At 39.1% G+C, this 16,076-nt stretch overlaps 1 protein-coding gene across 4 annotated transcripts; it reads left to right on the forward strand.

The window, feature by feature from the left end:
• The first annotated feature begins 59 nt into the window (after positions 1 to 59).
• Positions 60 to 15,823, forward strand: LOC111864918 (tRNA-dihydrouridine(20) synthase [NAD(P)+]-like). 4 transcript variants are annotated; one of them, XR_004513062.1, is made up of 8 exons: positions 60 to 537; positions 3,311 to 3,449; positions 5,009 to 5,341; positions 6,506 to 6,793; positions 8,797 to 9,132; positions 12,210 to 12,315; positions 13,973 to 14,196; positions 14,853 to 15,823. XR_004513062.1 is itself a non-coding variant. In XM_023852535.2 (7 exons), exons 1-6 carry the CDS (start codon positions 354 to 356, stop codon positions 12,313 to 12,315), a joined length of 1,386 nt encoding a protein of 461 aa, XP_023708303.1. In that variant the 5' UTR covers positions 60 to 353; the 3' UTR covers positions 14,853 to 15,823. The 4 variants fall into 4 exon arrangements, 1 of the variants encoding a protein (XP_023708303.1); XR_004513064.1 differs by having other exon boundaries at positions 13,973 to 14,192; XR_004513063.1 differs by having other exon boundaries at positions 14,088 to 14,196.
• Positions 15,824 to 16,076: the final 253 nt, after the last annotated feature.

Here is a 16,076-nt window from a genome sequence, read left to right on the forward strand (position 1 = left end):
GTGGGTCTGTAGCAGGCAGGCCCAGAAGATTATCATGGATTCATTCGAGTATCGTATCGAAACACGTGCCAACCTATCGCGTTCTGTACGTGTGACTTGAATTGAGTCGTTGTGAATTATCGATGATAGAATGGTTGTTTATTGGTAGACGTGTGTACGAAGTTCCTCGTATGTTAGGGCCTTAATTTAGTTTCCTCTATAATATATCTTCCGACCTATTGATAGTCCAATCTCACGGCAATATAAAGTGTGTACGGTGCGCAATTTTTTGGTGATGGTCAATATCTGTGTCTATGCGACCATGTGAAATATTTATAACATAACCTAAACGTCATGATCTAATACCTGTGTATATGGCTGAAATGAAGTCCAAAGCATATGGCACAATTAGCTATGCCAACAAGCTCATATTAGCGCCTATGGTAAGAGTGGGGACACTGCCTATGAGACTACTAGCCCTTGATTATGGAGCAGATATTGTGTACTGTGAAGAACTAATAGATTGGAAGTTACTGAGATCAGTAAGAAGAGAGAATGGTAAGTAAATTCCAGTATGTTATCATAGTATGTATTTCTGTTGTTTTGTAGGAAATAACGTGGTTTAATCAACTTATATAAAGGTGGTGAGTATTACAACTGTTCAGATGTATGTTGCTTGTATATTAACCAAGGGATTAGCAGTGGTCTCTCCTACAACCGCAATATTAACCGAAGCTTATCTCCAACACATGGAACATAAACAACTATATCCAATTTTAATGAAATATCAAATAATTGGATATTTTAGATACATCAATATTATCATAATGTACAATCAAAAGAAAATAAATACAGATGAAACTATGGCTGAATTCAGTAAACAAAGAACAAATATAAAATTCACCATCAAAAAAGAACAACACAACTCTATCAGCTTTCTGTATCTTACAGTATACCATAAGAGAACAAAATTAGAATTCACGATATATAGAAAATGTACACAATCGCATATCATAATATCAAATGACTATGCCACCCATATGAACACAAAATATCAAGTGCTAATTACCTAACGAACAGAGTGCTTACATACCCAATAACAAAAGAAGCAAAAGAAAGGGAAAATATGCAAGACACAATGACTATAATGACTACAATATAAACTTAAGTACAAGACATTCAAATCAACACAAGCACAACAAAAATACAGGTAGGCAACACCAAAAGAAGAAAATGGGTCATTTTCACATATAGTGGAAAGGAAACGAAGAAAATTAGAAAGCTCTTTAAAGAGATGCAAATAGGAATAGCATTTCGAACAAGAAACACAATACAAAACATGGTAAAACCACAGCCACAAATAGAAAAGAGTGGCACATACCAAATGAAATATATGGATTGCCCGCTAAAATACATTAGGCAAACAGGCCGAACATTCTATACCAGATACAAAGAGCACATACAAGTAATAAGGAATAGCAACAGTAATTCTGGATATTCAAATCACATATTAAGTACAGGACATGTATAAGGGTGTATAACTGTTACAATGGAAATTGCCAAAACAGAGAAAAAGAGAAAGCATCTGAACACACTGGAGAAATATAATCTTAGTAGAAACAGATTACACATGAATGACACATATTGAATGCTTGTAACCCAATATTGAAAATGTTGCAAGAATTAAACACCAGATAGTGATACACACACAGTATAAAAGACTCAGTCCTGTTTAGCAAACATTCATAGTCTAGACACACAGCACCAAGAAGTAAGTACATAAACAAGTAATCATATAGAACAATAGCACATGCTATATACAAAAATACAAACACAAGATACATGTTACAGACATGCGAGTTCATAGACGGGGCTACACATCAAATATTAGAATGACAAAACAGAAGCACAGCAGTTTCTACCAAACAAGTTTAAACATCTGATGATGACCCTTATCAGTCGAAACATGTAGTATGCAATGTACAGAAATATGTAAATAAGAAGAAAGCAGTCTTCTGGGATTTGGCACCGTGTATATGNGCATGTTAATAAGGTTTAAAAATCATATTGTATATGTAAGAAATTTTGAATAAGTTTTAGTAGGATGCGTTGCACGTGAGAGTGAATCAGAGAGATCTGTTGAATAATAAATGATATGCAACAGGATGCTGGAGTTCCTGTATTGTTGGAGGGCTCGGGAGGGAGTGTTTCACATTGGGTACCAAATGGATTGACTCACTGGTCAAACATGGCTGACATGAATTCATGAAGTATCCAGTTCAGATCTCAACTAGAGCACTCTCTCTCCTAATAGAAGCTTCCATCGTTCTGATTTATTCAGTCCTTCCAGTCCTGCCAATCCTCATTCCATCAAATTCTCCATAAGCATTATCACCAGTACAAGTACAATAGGACATATGGAAGCCAACGTGCTGAGGGGACCTAATATGGATTCCACCTCACACTATGCCAACTCTAACTATTGTAATCTACTGTAATCTATTGTAAACAATTGTAAGTATTGTAACTTTGAAGAAAGCAGTCTTCTGGGATTTGGCACTGTGTATATGTGGTGTTAACTGACGTTTCGGAGGAATGTATCGCCTCCATCTTCAGGGTAGAAGGGAAAAATATAAGAAATCCGCAAGCGAAGAGACTGTGAGAACCGGTAAAAGCAGACTGCTTCTACCCTGAAGATGGAGGCGATACGTTCCTCCGAAACGTCGGTTAACACCACATATACACGGTGCCAAATCCCAGAAGACTGCTTTCTTCATAGTCACCGCCGTGAAAGCCTCAAATCTTACATATTATAACGTTACTCTCTTATTGTAATCAGCCAATGTGCAGTAACTGACTTGTCCTATATCATGTAACAATGATCTATAGAGACAAAATAAATAAATAAAAGTAGATGCTGAGCCAGTACTTGAAGTGGGGTACTTCCTTTGCATTTTTTTTTCGATTTCATTACACAGTTATTTAATTTCATACAGCACTAATTGTGACATTAATACAGTGTTCTTAAACCTTTATCATCTGTGCATCACACAACTGTGTGCTGGTTTAGCAGGCCCTGTTTACAATATAAATCCCATTACTGCCAAGTTTAAATCTGGCTGCTAGCTTCACAATACTGGGAGATCTAAATCCAGAAGATGAAAGTTTAAATAACCAGTGAACCATTATTACTCAGGTATGGTCTCTTCTTTCAACTCTTGTGTTTGTTTTGGGGTATTATGCTTTCTGAAATTACTGATAAAATATCAGGTCTGAGATTCTGTATTTTTGTAATGAAGAATGTATACACCAATATTCTTTTTTCTTTCAGAGGTCCTGGGCACTGTTGATTATATAGATAAGTCAGACGGGACTGTTGTTTTCCGCACCTGCCAACGTGAAAAGAGCCATGTCGTGTTTCAGATAGGGACTTGTGATCCGGAAAGAGCACTGAAAGTAGCAAAACTCGTGTAAGTACGAAAGTAGAGATGAACCTGACAACGTGAAATATGCCATTGTTGCATATAGCTCCTTTGAAAGCAAGGCAGCACCTTTTCTGTGTTAAATGACTGGATGATTAATCAAAAGTAAATTAGGGAGGTTGTTGAAGGAAATGAGTGTGGTTTAATTTTTAAGGTACTATCCAGGCATTTGAATGGAGGGACTGAAGAAAACCACAAAAGATTTCAGTCATGATAGCTTATCTCCAGACCAAGATTTGGACCTGGGCCCTTCATAGTGCAAAGCAGTCATACTAACCATTTGATTTGAGTGTTCATTTACTCTTACATTACTGCAGACATTAGCCATTTTATACAAATTGCCTGCAGCTTCAGCAGTTTGACTTAGAATCTGAATTCATTCTTCTTTGGGTTTCTATTCACGGTTTGGTTAAACAAGATAGAAACAGCTTGTTGATCTTTGTGAGATTTTAGATCGTGGTAGTGGTAAACAGTTTGGTTTAGAGGTAATGCTGTAGACTAATGTTCTGTAGGTGCTCAGTTCAGATTTCGGCTGGGTACTACTATCCAAGCATTTGCCTGAAGAGACCGAGGAACACCATGATAACCCCCCATCTTGAAACATTTACATCTCAAATAGAGATTTCAAGCAATGCTGCTTCAACTGAGAAACTACTGGAAAGAGAATAAGGTTGTATGCTATTTTAATCAGTAAAACAAAAATTACTTTCAGAATACACTGTTCTCTAGTACTGGCTTACAGGTAATTGTCATTATATTTAAGTTAAAAAAAATGCAATTTCATTTTAATGCAGTCAACTATTTAGACTGATTTCACTTAATCGCACTCACTTTGATGTGAATTGCTTACTGACCAATAGATTTGGGAAGAAGGGGAAGTAGTATTTCATATGGGAGGTGGTGGAGGAAGGCAATGGGTGAAGGAGAAATTTGACACAGCTGGGCAACCTTTTACGTGCATCTGTTGTTGCATAAGAAATCAGAGACTGGATTATTTTTTCAAAGAAGTCGCAGTCAGTAGATCTACCAAATACTTCTAGTAAAATTTGGTGTCAACTTAAGGTCATAAATGCAGAACTCAATAAACTGTTTCTGTCATCTCACAAACTACTTACAGACATTTAAAATAGGTCTTGCTGACATGTTTTTTAGTGTTTGAGAGAGAGCCAGGAAGTGTGTTTGTCTTGGGACAACTGGGCAAGTGATTTTGACTCAGTGGCACATATCTCAAGGACATTATGTCATCCCATTTCTTAATCAATGTCTGGCATTGTTTTTTAAACATAAATCATAATAGACATAATTTATTCACATTGAAGTCTCATAAGTTTTAATGAAATGAGAACTCTTTAAACGCAAGACGATCTTTTTAACTAAAGGCAAGAATATTCTGATACCTTTTGTAGGTTTCAGACAAATCCATTGATTCTTATGAGGAAATTTGTTGAATTGATGCTATTTTGCCATCTTCTTCTTTTTTGATCACTGCTGTTGCATAAATCAGGAGTGTCTGTATTTATGCCAATCATGTTTCTTGGTTTTATTAGAGAGAATGATGTAGCTGGTATCGATGTCAACATGGGATGCCCTAAGGAATTTTCTGTGAAAGGTGGAATGGGATCAGCACTTCTTACTCAGCCAAAGAAAGCCCAAGAGATTCTCAGAATTCTGGTACAAGGTGTAAAGATTCCTATTACATGCAAGATCCGCATCCTTCATGACCTAGAGAGTACAGTGGAATTGTGCAAGCAACTAGCAGACTGTGGTATTGCAGCTATAGCTGTGCATGGGCGCACAAAAGATGAACGACCTCGCCACATGAACCACAATGATTTCATCAGAGCAGTGTCTCAAAGTGTTAATATTCCAGTCATAGCCAAGTAAGCAGACAACCTCTACAGTAATTCTCTCTCCCTCTTTTTTCAACTCCATTCACTTCTTGTTTATGTTGTATATTTTCTTCCTCTTCTTTTGCCTTCTTAATATTTTCTCCTCTTCCTCTTTCCATCAGTATTCCATTCATCTTCTCTTATATTCCATTATTTCATTTGTAGTTCCTTTCTTGTGTTGTTTCTTTGGGTATCTGCCTTTTCTCAGAACCCAGGTATCAGGCTTTGTGTTTCCAGCCATCCGTTGATTCTGTTACACACAATGTTGTGGACACTGCCAATTTTTGTGAAACTTGGCTTGGTACTTATGCTACTTGAGATTCCTCCATTTTTTTTTATTTATTGAATTCCCTGACTTCAGCAATACCAACATTGCCACAGTGTAAACTTCTTAGATGTGAATAACTTAGACCTATTTTCTACACAGTCTTGATATTTTTTATTGTGATATTTATTTGAAAACTGTGCAGTTTTTACTGGTTCTGTTTTATGGAAATGACAGTCACTTGAAATATTTTGGTGTGATGACATTGACATTAATCATTTTAATTTCATCTGTGAAAGCCTGTGCTGTGTCATATTATAAATGAAAATTTTCCTCCTCGGATGAAAAGTGTCAGTATGTAGAGTGACTAAAGAGAAGGGAAAATAGATTTTAAGTTTGTTGACAAAAGAGTAAACCTTTAAAATATCAGGAAAACACTGTTGGATGTCATCATGAAATGTGCATCTTGATGTCTTCATTTTTTAAAGTAACGCCATGAAGCACTGTCACATGTGAGGTTGACTATGCTAATAAAATCGCACTATTAGACCCTATTCAGTGCCAAGGTCCTTTATGATGAGAAGATGTTAGTCCTTGGTTGATTAGGGTTGTTAGCATAACCTCCAGGCTGGAGTTCCACCATTTGCTAGTTATCTGTGACTTCTCATTCAACACTCCATATCTAAAGGTCATCATCTGCCTACAGAATCTTATTTTTATTGTTTTTTATGAAACATACTGGTGTGATATACCATTGTATACAACCTGAGAAAACCTTGTTATAAATACATCCTGTGGTAATATGAGTTAAGTTGGACGTACAAAGTCAGAGCCTTCAGTTGTTTATTTGCAGGATGTTAACTGGTGCTTTCAGTATTTTTCATTTACAGTGGAGGATCAAAGGAGATAGAAAGGTACGAGGATATTGCAAAGTTCCGTGAAGAGACAGGATGCTCCAGTGTCATGTTAGCCCGAGCTGCCCAATGGAATTGTTCTATATTTCGTCCAGAGGGTCTGCTTCCCCTGGATGATGTAATAGCTGCATATCTGTGTTATGCAGTGGATTATGATAATGCTCCAGCCAATAGCAAATACTGTGTACAGAACATGCTGAGGGAGCTTCAGGAGACACCACGGGGCAAGAAATTCCTTGAGGCCCAAACTCTGCAACAGATGTGGTATGACAGCAAATTGTATCTATATTGTACTGCATTTCATCACGTAATTTATGCTGTTGTCTTGTGACATTAAGGAAAGTATAAATCCCCATATATTTCACACATTCAGTTTGTATGTATGATAACATAAATGAAACAGTGTTGTCACTGTGGACTGAAAGTGAGCAGGTGAGTAGATCTATATTTGGTGTGGTCTGGGAAGCATCTCTTTCTGTAAGTGCAACATGTTAAACAATTTATGCAGCCATTCGACAGGTAAGTTGTCCTGGAGCACTAACATGATTATTGTTCAATAAATATACAAAGGATTTAAGTGGGAAAAATAAGATACTTGTTACCACTTAGTCATATACAGAATGCAACTGTTCTCCCTCTCCTTCCCCTTTTTCAGGGTTACTTTCTTGAGCATTGCTAATGTGGGTGGGAGGTTAAGAGGTGACAGGACGTTAGAGTTGAGAGTGCCAACTAGTTTCTTGATAGAACGTGAGATACCTCTGGGTTAGCTTAGCAGGTTATGGCAGCATTTGTGGTGCATAAATTGAATGAAACAAGGATGAGATAGTAAGATGATTTGTATATCTTCTGTAAAATTATTTCTAAAGACTTTCCTGTGAGACTATTATGTCTGAATTTTTTAAATAGCTAGTAGGCTTGAACCCTGCTTACACAGATAACCCAGAATTATGCATTATAATATCTTACAGTCTGTTATAAGTACTATTCCATCCTTTTACTGGCACATAATTTGTTTGAAGATACTGTCTTCAGGAAGGCTGCACCATAGTCTAGACGGTTAGTCGCTGGCTTCCCACCATGGTGGCCCGGGTTCGAGCCCAGGTCTGGTCATGTGAGATTTGTGGTGGACAAAGTGGCACTGGGGTAGGTTTTCTCCAAGTACTTCAGTTTTGCCTGCTAATCTTCATTCCACAAATTGCTCCACAGTCACCATCATCTATCATCTGGGACTGGTACAGTAGGCCCGTAGTGGCTGCAGTACAAAGTGGACTCAGTTTCACCCCACTGAGAATAATAAAAAAAAAAGTAATACTCTCTTTAGAAATGTGACACTGTGTAATTTGGTAGATAGGTAGTTCTATCCTGAAGGTGGAGGCAAATTCCTCTGAAATGTTGATGCCTACCTACCAAACTACATGGTGTCATATCCCAGAAGACAGTAAACTTTATAGCCCTGTGTAAGATTTGAGTTTTCACAACAGTGACTAGGAAGAATGCCATCTTCTGGGACGTGGCACCATGTAGATCTTGTGTGAACCACCATTTCAGGGGAACATCTACAGCCACCTGGTCATGCTGGTTCCTTGCTCAGTGATTTTTCTGCCCTTAAGATGTAGGCGATACGTTCCTCCGAAACATCGGTTCACACAGGATCTACATGGTGCCACATCCAAGTAGATGTCATTCTTTATAGCCCTGCTTTTAAAACCATAAAGCAATAGTTTTCAAACTATGATCCACTGCCAGGTGATGGTGTGAACATTCAGTTATGACATTCTTCAGATTAATATTTGATTCTTGGTTATAATAGCAAAGCACTTATGTTCTCTTTTGTAGTAGTCATTGTATCAGAATTAATTGCTTCTTCCAGAATGGTTCTGGTGCCCACCTGGTCTTGTATCCAGTACAGATGGAGACTTGGAGCTTGACACTTGTGGGGTGAGGAAGCAGGGTGAAGGAGGAAGGAATGGAAACAGACATATCTATTATGCCTTCCTCCATTCCTTGCAAGTCTCAAGATTAAGAGTCACCAACTGTGGGTACTTGTCAGTCTTCCCCGTCAGCTTGAGCCATGAGCCTCGTGCTTTACCTACATTCCATGCAATGGTCATAAATACATACACCTCTACCTTTTATAATGTAGATGCAGTTCCTGGATGATGGCACCATGTAGGCTAGGTTGTATTGCTGTCATTTTGGAGGTGCTAGAGATCCTAGCTGATCCCCCCTCAAGGCAAAGTGGCAGGAACCTCTGTAACTGATTACAGTTCACTGTGGGGTCTGAGTGAATACTGTTCCAAGAAACAGTTGGAGTTCAAAGAGAGTGGCCTTCAAGATCGGCATGCTGTTGTTCCTGTTTTGCTTGAACCACAACTTAAGAAGAGAAAAATTGGAACTGAAGGCGCTACTGATGATATAGTTGAGATGCAGTGTTCTTTCCTTCGGAGCCTGTACACATCAGACGTGGACCTTCCCAAAACAAAACTCCTCAATTGGGCTAGAGTCAGAGGCCTCAAACATCCCACTTACACTACACAACAGGAAGATAAGCTCTTCAAGTCTGTGGTGACACTGGATGGAAAGAAATACAGCTCTTCTTACTGGTACGTAGAAGCTTTTTTTAAATATCATTATCATACAGTACAAACAGAGGGAGAGAGTGCATATATATGTTTATATATGTATAAAAGCGCACACACACACACACACAGACATACAGGGTCTAGGAAACACAGTCATCTGCTCCATTATTACAAGTGAAATATCAAGGCCAATGGGTGGAATAAGCTCAGAATTTGTCAGTACTCTCTCGTGCTCTCTATTTTTTATTTCTCGACAGATGTCCAACAACATATTAATAACTGGATCTTTGTGAAGATGAGATGACATTTGAATGTTGAGATGTAGGAAAAAGATTAGAACAAAATAGGATGGGTGGGCATGGTTAGTCTCATGGAGAAATGAATTAATAGAATATGATGCTACAAATTGCCACATGTTAGTGACTAGACGTGGGGTTTGGTATGATAATTGGATTTATTGACTCTTATGACTCATAACTTGGGGCACATAGTAGCATAGTTGGTTGAGGCACTATGCTACAAGCTGGAATGTTGCAGGATCGAATCCTGATGAGGTCATTGGATTTTTTTTTCAATTTACATAATCCTTCCAGCCACACTGTGGCCCTGGGGTTGACTCAGCCTCTAACAGAAATGAGTACCAGGAGTATTATTTGAATATTCTTGGGAGTAAAGGGCGGCCGGTGTGTAGGGCTGACAACCTTACCACCATCTATAAGCCGATTGTCTAGAAAATGTGGGAACCTCAACATCTCACAACCCTTTTTGCCTCCAAGGCCTATTACAGGGATACCTTTATTTTTTGACTCATAACTATGAGTAATTATATTGCTACCACTAATCTACAGACTTAGCAAATCACTATAGCACATGCTGTCTTAGTCTGTTACAGAGTTCAGTAGTTGTTGCTTGGTAGCAGTCATCACTAGGCATCACTAGGTTATGGTTGCCAACAGCGGAGATTCTTCAGCTGGTATACTACTTGAGCTGGCTACCATCTCAAAACTAATGCATTGGTGCAACTAACTCATGACAGCAATTGGCCAAGTTGCCTCAGTGACTCTTGCTTTATAGCCTTTGGCATGGACCATACAGAAAACATCTTTCCAACAGTACTTTTGTTGAATTGTTGGTTGAGCCATCATCATACACTGGACAGTGTTTAAGCATTCGTGTCACATTTCTCCCTCCTTAGCATGTTTGCTTGTCACCATTTCTTCTGGTCTGTGGGGACAGAACTGCGGCAGTGGCCAGTGTTCCTACACCGCTGGAACATAAGCTGTCAGTTGTCTCTTCTTTCCTTTGTGAGGGGGTTGGCTCCTTTACAGTGCCCTCTTACTTATTTTTCGGAGTCTGATGGAAGACACAACTATAGCTTTATGACTTCCAGTCCTAAGATCTGCCTGAGGGCCTTCTTGAGTGTCTTGTTGCCTCCAAAATATAGCTGCTGTTTTATGCCTCAGTCTCTCATGACATTGAAGAATGCCATGCCTGGTCCCCTGTAATTGTAGTTCTCATGTAGTGTAAGAAAAGTATGGCAGGTAAACTGTTCAGTGGTGGTGATGAGCTCCTGCGCGGACTCATCATCATCATTTTCTTCTTCTTTGACTCCTTGTTATTTGTTGACAGTGATACGAGTATGTGTGGCCAGACACTGGTCCCCATATTTTTCCTCATGTGCCCCGAAAGTCTCCTTGTATGTCATTACATACTCCATATAGAACGTGGAAGTCCAGCCCTGCAGGATGGTAAGGAGGTGCTTGACTTTTACATGTTGTGCCAGGTTACAGTGCTCCACTCTGGCCCCTGTTATTTCTTGATTGGCCTCCAGCTCTTCCTGGTCAGCTCCACCTTTTCTTAACTGGCATCCCTCTTTTCCAGGTATGTCTCTAGCAGGCGTTCTTCTCCCCTTGATTGGAATCTGTCTCAGCCTTCATATGTTCTAGGCATACCTTTGTTACTTCTCAGTAGGTGCTCACATTTCTTATTGCTTGGCATCTGACCTTTCTGTGATATTGTCATGTGTTAGTGACAAGGCATGGGATTTGGATTGATAATTGGATTTATTGGACTCTTCTCATAACTACAAGTAATTATAGCACTTAAAACTAATCTGCATGCTTGAAGAATCAATGTAGCACACACTGTCTCAGTCCATTATAATCTTTATTAGGAAAATGCTAGGTTATGGTCCCAACAATTGAAATTCTTCTACTCTAATGCTTATGTCATTGCCGGCCAGCCACCATCTCACAAATAACTCATCACAGCAACTGGCCTCATTACCTTGACAGCTCTCGCTATATAGCCACAGCATGGACCACATAGAAGACGTCACTTTCAGCTGTTCCTCTTTTGTTGTTGCTGTTGCCTAGTGATGTCTCTCTTGTTGATTGAGCCATCATCATGCAACAGACAATGTTTAACCAATCAAGTCACAATATAATATTTGTATTAGTAGAATCTTTGTCTGACTGGTGAACTGAGATAACCTTTGTTCTTCTCTGAATATAGTTTCTATCTTATGAAGGAAAATGAATAATTGTAATCCACCAAAGCAAAATAAATGATATATAATTTACTGAACTAGACTTCCTAAAATATAATTAATGTAAACAGATCCTATAATTGAAAGAAAACACTAACGTGAATTCATTAGTCACTACAAGTACTGGGCCGCACTTTACTTCCTTTCAAACAAACAGACAAGAAACTCAGATAGACTTGAAAGGATTCTGACGATGGTGTATACTGTACTTCTTTTGGCTTATTTTGGACTTCACCCATCGTCCGGTATATAAAAAAGACAAAAAACCACAACGTTTCGGAGACTGGATCTGTCTCCGTCTTCAGGTGTATAGGGAAGGTTTAACCTACTCAGTTGGGCCCCTTAGAAAGAGCTAGTCTCAATCACTGGACAAACCTTGATCTGTAGAAACAACCTATGAACAACCGACAACCGGTTGCCAAAAGAAGTACAGACAAGAAACTGTCATTTGAGGGAGATGTAACATCTTTTTGTTAATACCTTTCTCCTCCTGTGCTGTTGTTGGTTACAGGTTCATTTTCCTAGAGCTTACATTGTTTGAATATTATAGGGAGAAGAATAAACGCAGAGCAGAGCAGGGAGCTGCACTTGTGTGCTTGTGTGCTGTAGGTGTTGTTGACATCCGTACCTTAACACGTGATGGAAGTATACGTTAGGTAAGTAACGAATGAATGAATGCATAACAGGTAGGCCTAGAGCAGCCCTTGCACCATGGCCTTTAATGATCTGTTGTGCAGCCCCCTTTATTTCAACCCTTCGACAATCCTACACTTCAAATGAAGTGTAATATTTTACTTACAGGGGTTGTCTTGATAGTCACCTGGCTCCATGAGGTAATGGCCCAGGTGGCAACATCTAAGGTAAGCTACAGCCCCACAGTCTCATAGGATGTGTGTGGCTGATTAATCTTTTTCTAGGAACTTCACAAATGGTACTATCTGTCAATCTCATTTTGAAGAGGTGTCCCTTCAAGTGACATTGTCCTGTGAGCAGGCCTCACACACCACAGCTGGTTTCTGTTTAGTTTTAACAGTTTCTTGGTCCTTCCTACAGAGGGCCCTTGTATGAATCCCTTTGCCTGTTTGAGTCCTGTTAGGGACTCCCAGTATTTTATTTTTTATGGTCTATGTTTGACCAGTCCTTGACAGCCTTCTTGACAGTTCCTGCTAAAATGCCACAAGCTGGTTCAGGTCCTATAAGCAGAACAGCTCCAAATTTTGCCTGTTTGAGTCCTGTTAGGGACTCCCAGTATTTTATTTTTTATGGTCTATGTTTGACCAGTCCTTGACAGCCTTCTTGACAGTTCCTGCTAAAATGCCACAAGCTGGTTCAGGTCCTATAAGCAGAACAGCTCCAAATTTTGCCTGTTTGAGTCCTGTTAGGGACTCCCAGTATTTTATTTTTTATGGTCTATGTTTGACCAGTCCTTGACAGCCTTCTTGACAGTTCCTGCTAAAATGCCACAAGCTGGTTCAGGTCCTATAAGCAGAACAGCTCCAAATTTTGCCTGTTTGAGTCCTGTTAGGGACTCCCAGTATTTTATTTTTTATGGTCTATGTTTGACCAGTCCTTGACAGCCTTCTTGACAGTTCCTGCTAAAATGCCACAAGCTGGTTCAGGTCCTATAAGCAGAACAGCTCCAAATTTTGCCAGTTGATCAGCTGTTTCATTACCTTCAGTACTCCTGTGCCTTGGCACCCATATCAGTTGCCATTGCTCCTTTCGGAGTCACACGAAACACATTCCCCAGTTTTTGAGAATGTGATGTTTATCGCCCTGTGTCATCTTATCTTGATATTTGTCAGAACCTCCATATATGTCCCTGGTCCACTAGAGTCCTTTAGCCATTTTGGAGGTCTGACCCTTTCCACAGCGGTACTACCATCAAACCTTGGCCTCTTAGAGGTCCCGGTTGGGGTTTCTCCCAGCTTAGACATGTCTATGTTCCTCACTTGCTGGGTGCTTCTGGTTCCTGCTTGGCTTGCTTTTGCTTTTTTTAGCTTCTACCCAGCACATCCAGACAGTTCTGTCCTTGATAGGTGGAGCCTGCCTGCTCCTGAGGCTAGATGTCTCAGACCTCCTGCAGGTATACTAGAACTGCTAGCTCCCTGCATTGGTGTGTAAGAACTACTGACTCCTGAGAGTAGGGTCCGTGACGTTACCTCAGGTAGGTTTTTCAGTACTGGTTCATTCTTGCCATTGGCTGAAACCTCAGAAGCAGGTTTGCTGATTGTGCCAATATCCTTGACAGTATGCCACAGCTCAAGCTAGTTTTCTTTTTCTTGGTATCCATCATTGGTCCCACTACTAAAGGGGATCTAAAATGTCGCCACCTACAGTGCGTTGTGTGAGTGGAAGGCATGAATACAATGGAATGCTGTCTGGTGCCCCAAGTGAATCATTATTGACACTCTAAATTCTACCTCAGTGCCATGCAGCCCTCAGCCCGATGCCTCACCTTAGCTTAGGTGGATCATCTTTCCAGATGTTACCTCCCTCTGCAATGAGGATGCCAGTGTTGGCTTTCAGGGCGGTAGGTAAGTAACTTCATTTCAACTTGCTGCAAGTAAGACCATTCACTGTGTACGGAATTGTATGGTGTAGCTATGATATGTGCTTCCTCAAGTTCAGTATGATTATAGTCAACTAAGCAAATTTGTGCTTTAAGAAGAAATCAGAAGTTAATTTTTCGTTTGTATGTATTTTTTCTTTAAAGTCTCACACAAAAGTTTTATAAAGAACACTTTGTTGAGTGAAGTACATACCAGAGCCTCAAGTCAGATGACAGCCATTTGTTGCCTGACAGTGGCAGTGAGAATATTAGCAGTTACCATTTGTAATTCATTCCCAACATGTGAATCCCTCAGGATGTGGTGACAGGGGCATTCTTTTTCTCCTTCACAACCCAGAGCTTTGTGTTTTGGTATGGTGTCTCTTTGACACTCTGATGCAGCTGGCCATCAGGACTAAAAAGTTCCCCATGCCTGTCTTGTGGGAGATGTAACTGTAGCAGATACAGTGCTTTCTTGTTTGAGATGGGTGGAACATGTAGTAGACATGGGAAGATAAGAAATGCATATGAAGTTTCAGTTGAAGAACAAAAAGGTAGGAATCTGCATGAGGTACTCAGGCATAAATAGGAGGAATGAATAGTAAGGCTAATGACAAAATTTCCTGCTTTCATTTTTTCCAGGTTTATTCTGAAGAGCAAGAATTATCCAGTGTTCAATATAACGAATTCTTATAATTCTGAGTTATTAAGCATTTGCTAAATAAACATCACATAGAAGTGAAACGAGCCATATGGATTCTGAAATGTGTTCCTTGTGACAGCAGTTTGGAAACTTTCACAATATAAGAGAGATGGATAAGTAATGACAGAAATACAAATTCCACCAACAACAAATTTTGTATAAGAAACTGAAAGAAAGTGTTATGTAAATGAACTTTGTATAAGATGAGAAGGTGGAAAGCACAAAGCCATATGAAGGAGATGCTTAGAAAAATAGAATGGTGATCACTTTGTGTAGCGTGTACCTTATTGTTTGTTAGTTAAAATTTGCACAGGTATAAGAGATGCATCATGTTAATCATATGGAATGTTGTTCACATATGCTCTGAATGATCATACAAAAATCAAGAATCAGAAAATCAGAATCAAAATCAAATCAGAATTCAAACAAAAAGGCAAAGCTTTGTTAATGGTATGTTTAGTGTATCCAGCTTACATTTTCTGCATATTTAATGTTAACATCTTAATCCAACAATGCCTACAGATTTATATGGCGCTTTCAGATGATAAGCCTGGATTTGGAAGATGAATAATGGCATTCAGTCCACAAACAACATTTCAACTGAATCAGTTAACTGGAAAATGGAACATGTTCAGGAATATAAATTTTACTGGAGAAATAAAAAGCGGTCTTTCACAGAATCAGCATTGGTCAGGAAGAAAATATATTTTTACTGATATAATAATTGCAGATGCCCCTATAACCCCTGTTATTAATATATGTGTTTATCTTGGATCTTGCTCACCAGTGTGACAAAAATAGTTTTGGGAAATGTTCCCTTTTCCACCTTAACTGGCTCTGAGATAATAAAAAACATCATTTTGCCAGTTAATGAACAGTCCTGTCAATAAGAGTTACATTTTTATCCAGAAATAAGTACAATAACCAAGTAAAATGTTAATTTAATCGATCGGGGCTGATGTTTTCAGGTACAAGAAAAATTCAGTTGTCTGGGTTATTTCAGAAAAAATAAGGATCTGACAAAAAATATCAATGTTTCTCTGTAACCAAGATACACCATGAATCCTAGTATTGCAGAAGCTGTTACTGAAGAACTCTGAGATACAGCTAAAAGTAAGCATCACCACTACTTCTGAAGAAAAGCTGAAATGACATACTAATTG

This window comes from Cryptotermes secundus, unplaced genomic scaffold (assembly GCF_002891405.2).
Source record: "Cryptotermes secundus unplaced genomic scaffold, Csec_1.0 scaffold62, whole genome shotgun sequence".
Taxonomy (NCBI): Eukaryota; Metazoa; Arthropoda; class Insecta; order Blattodea; family Kalotermitidae; genus Cryptotermes; species Cryptotermes secundus.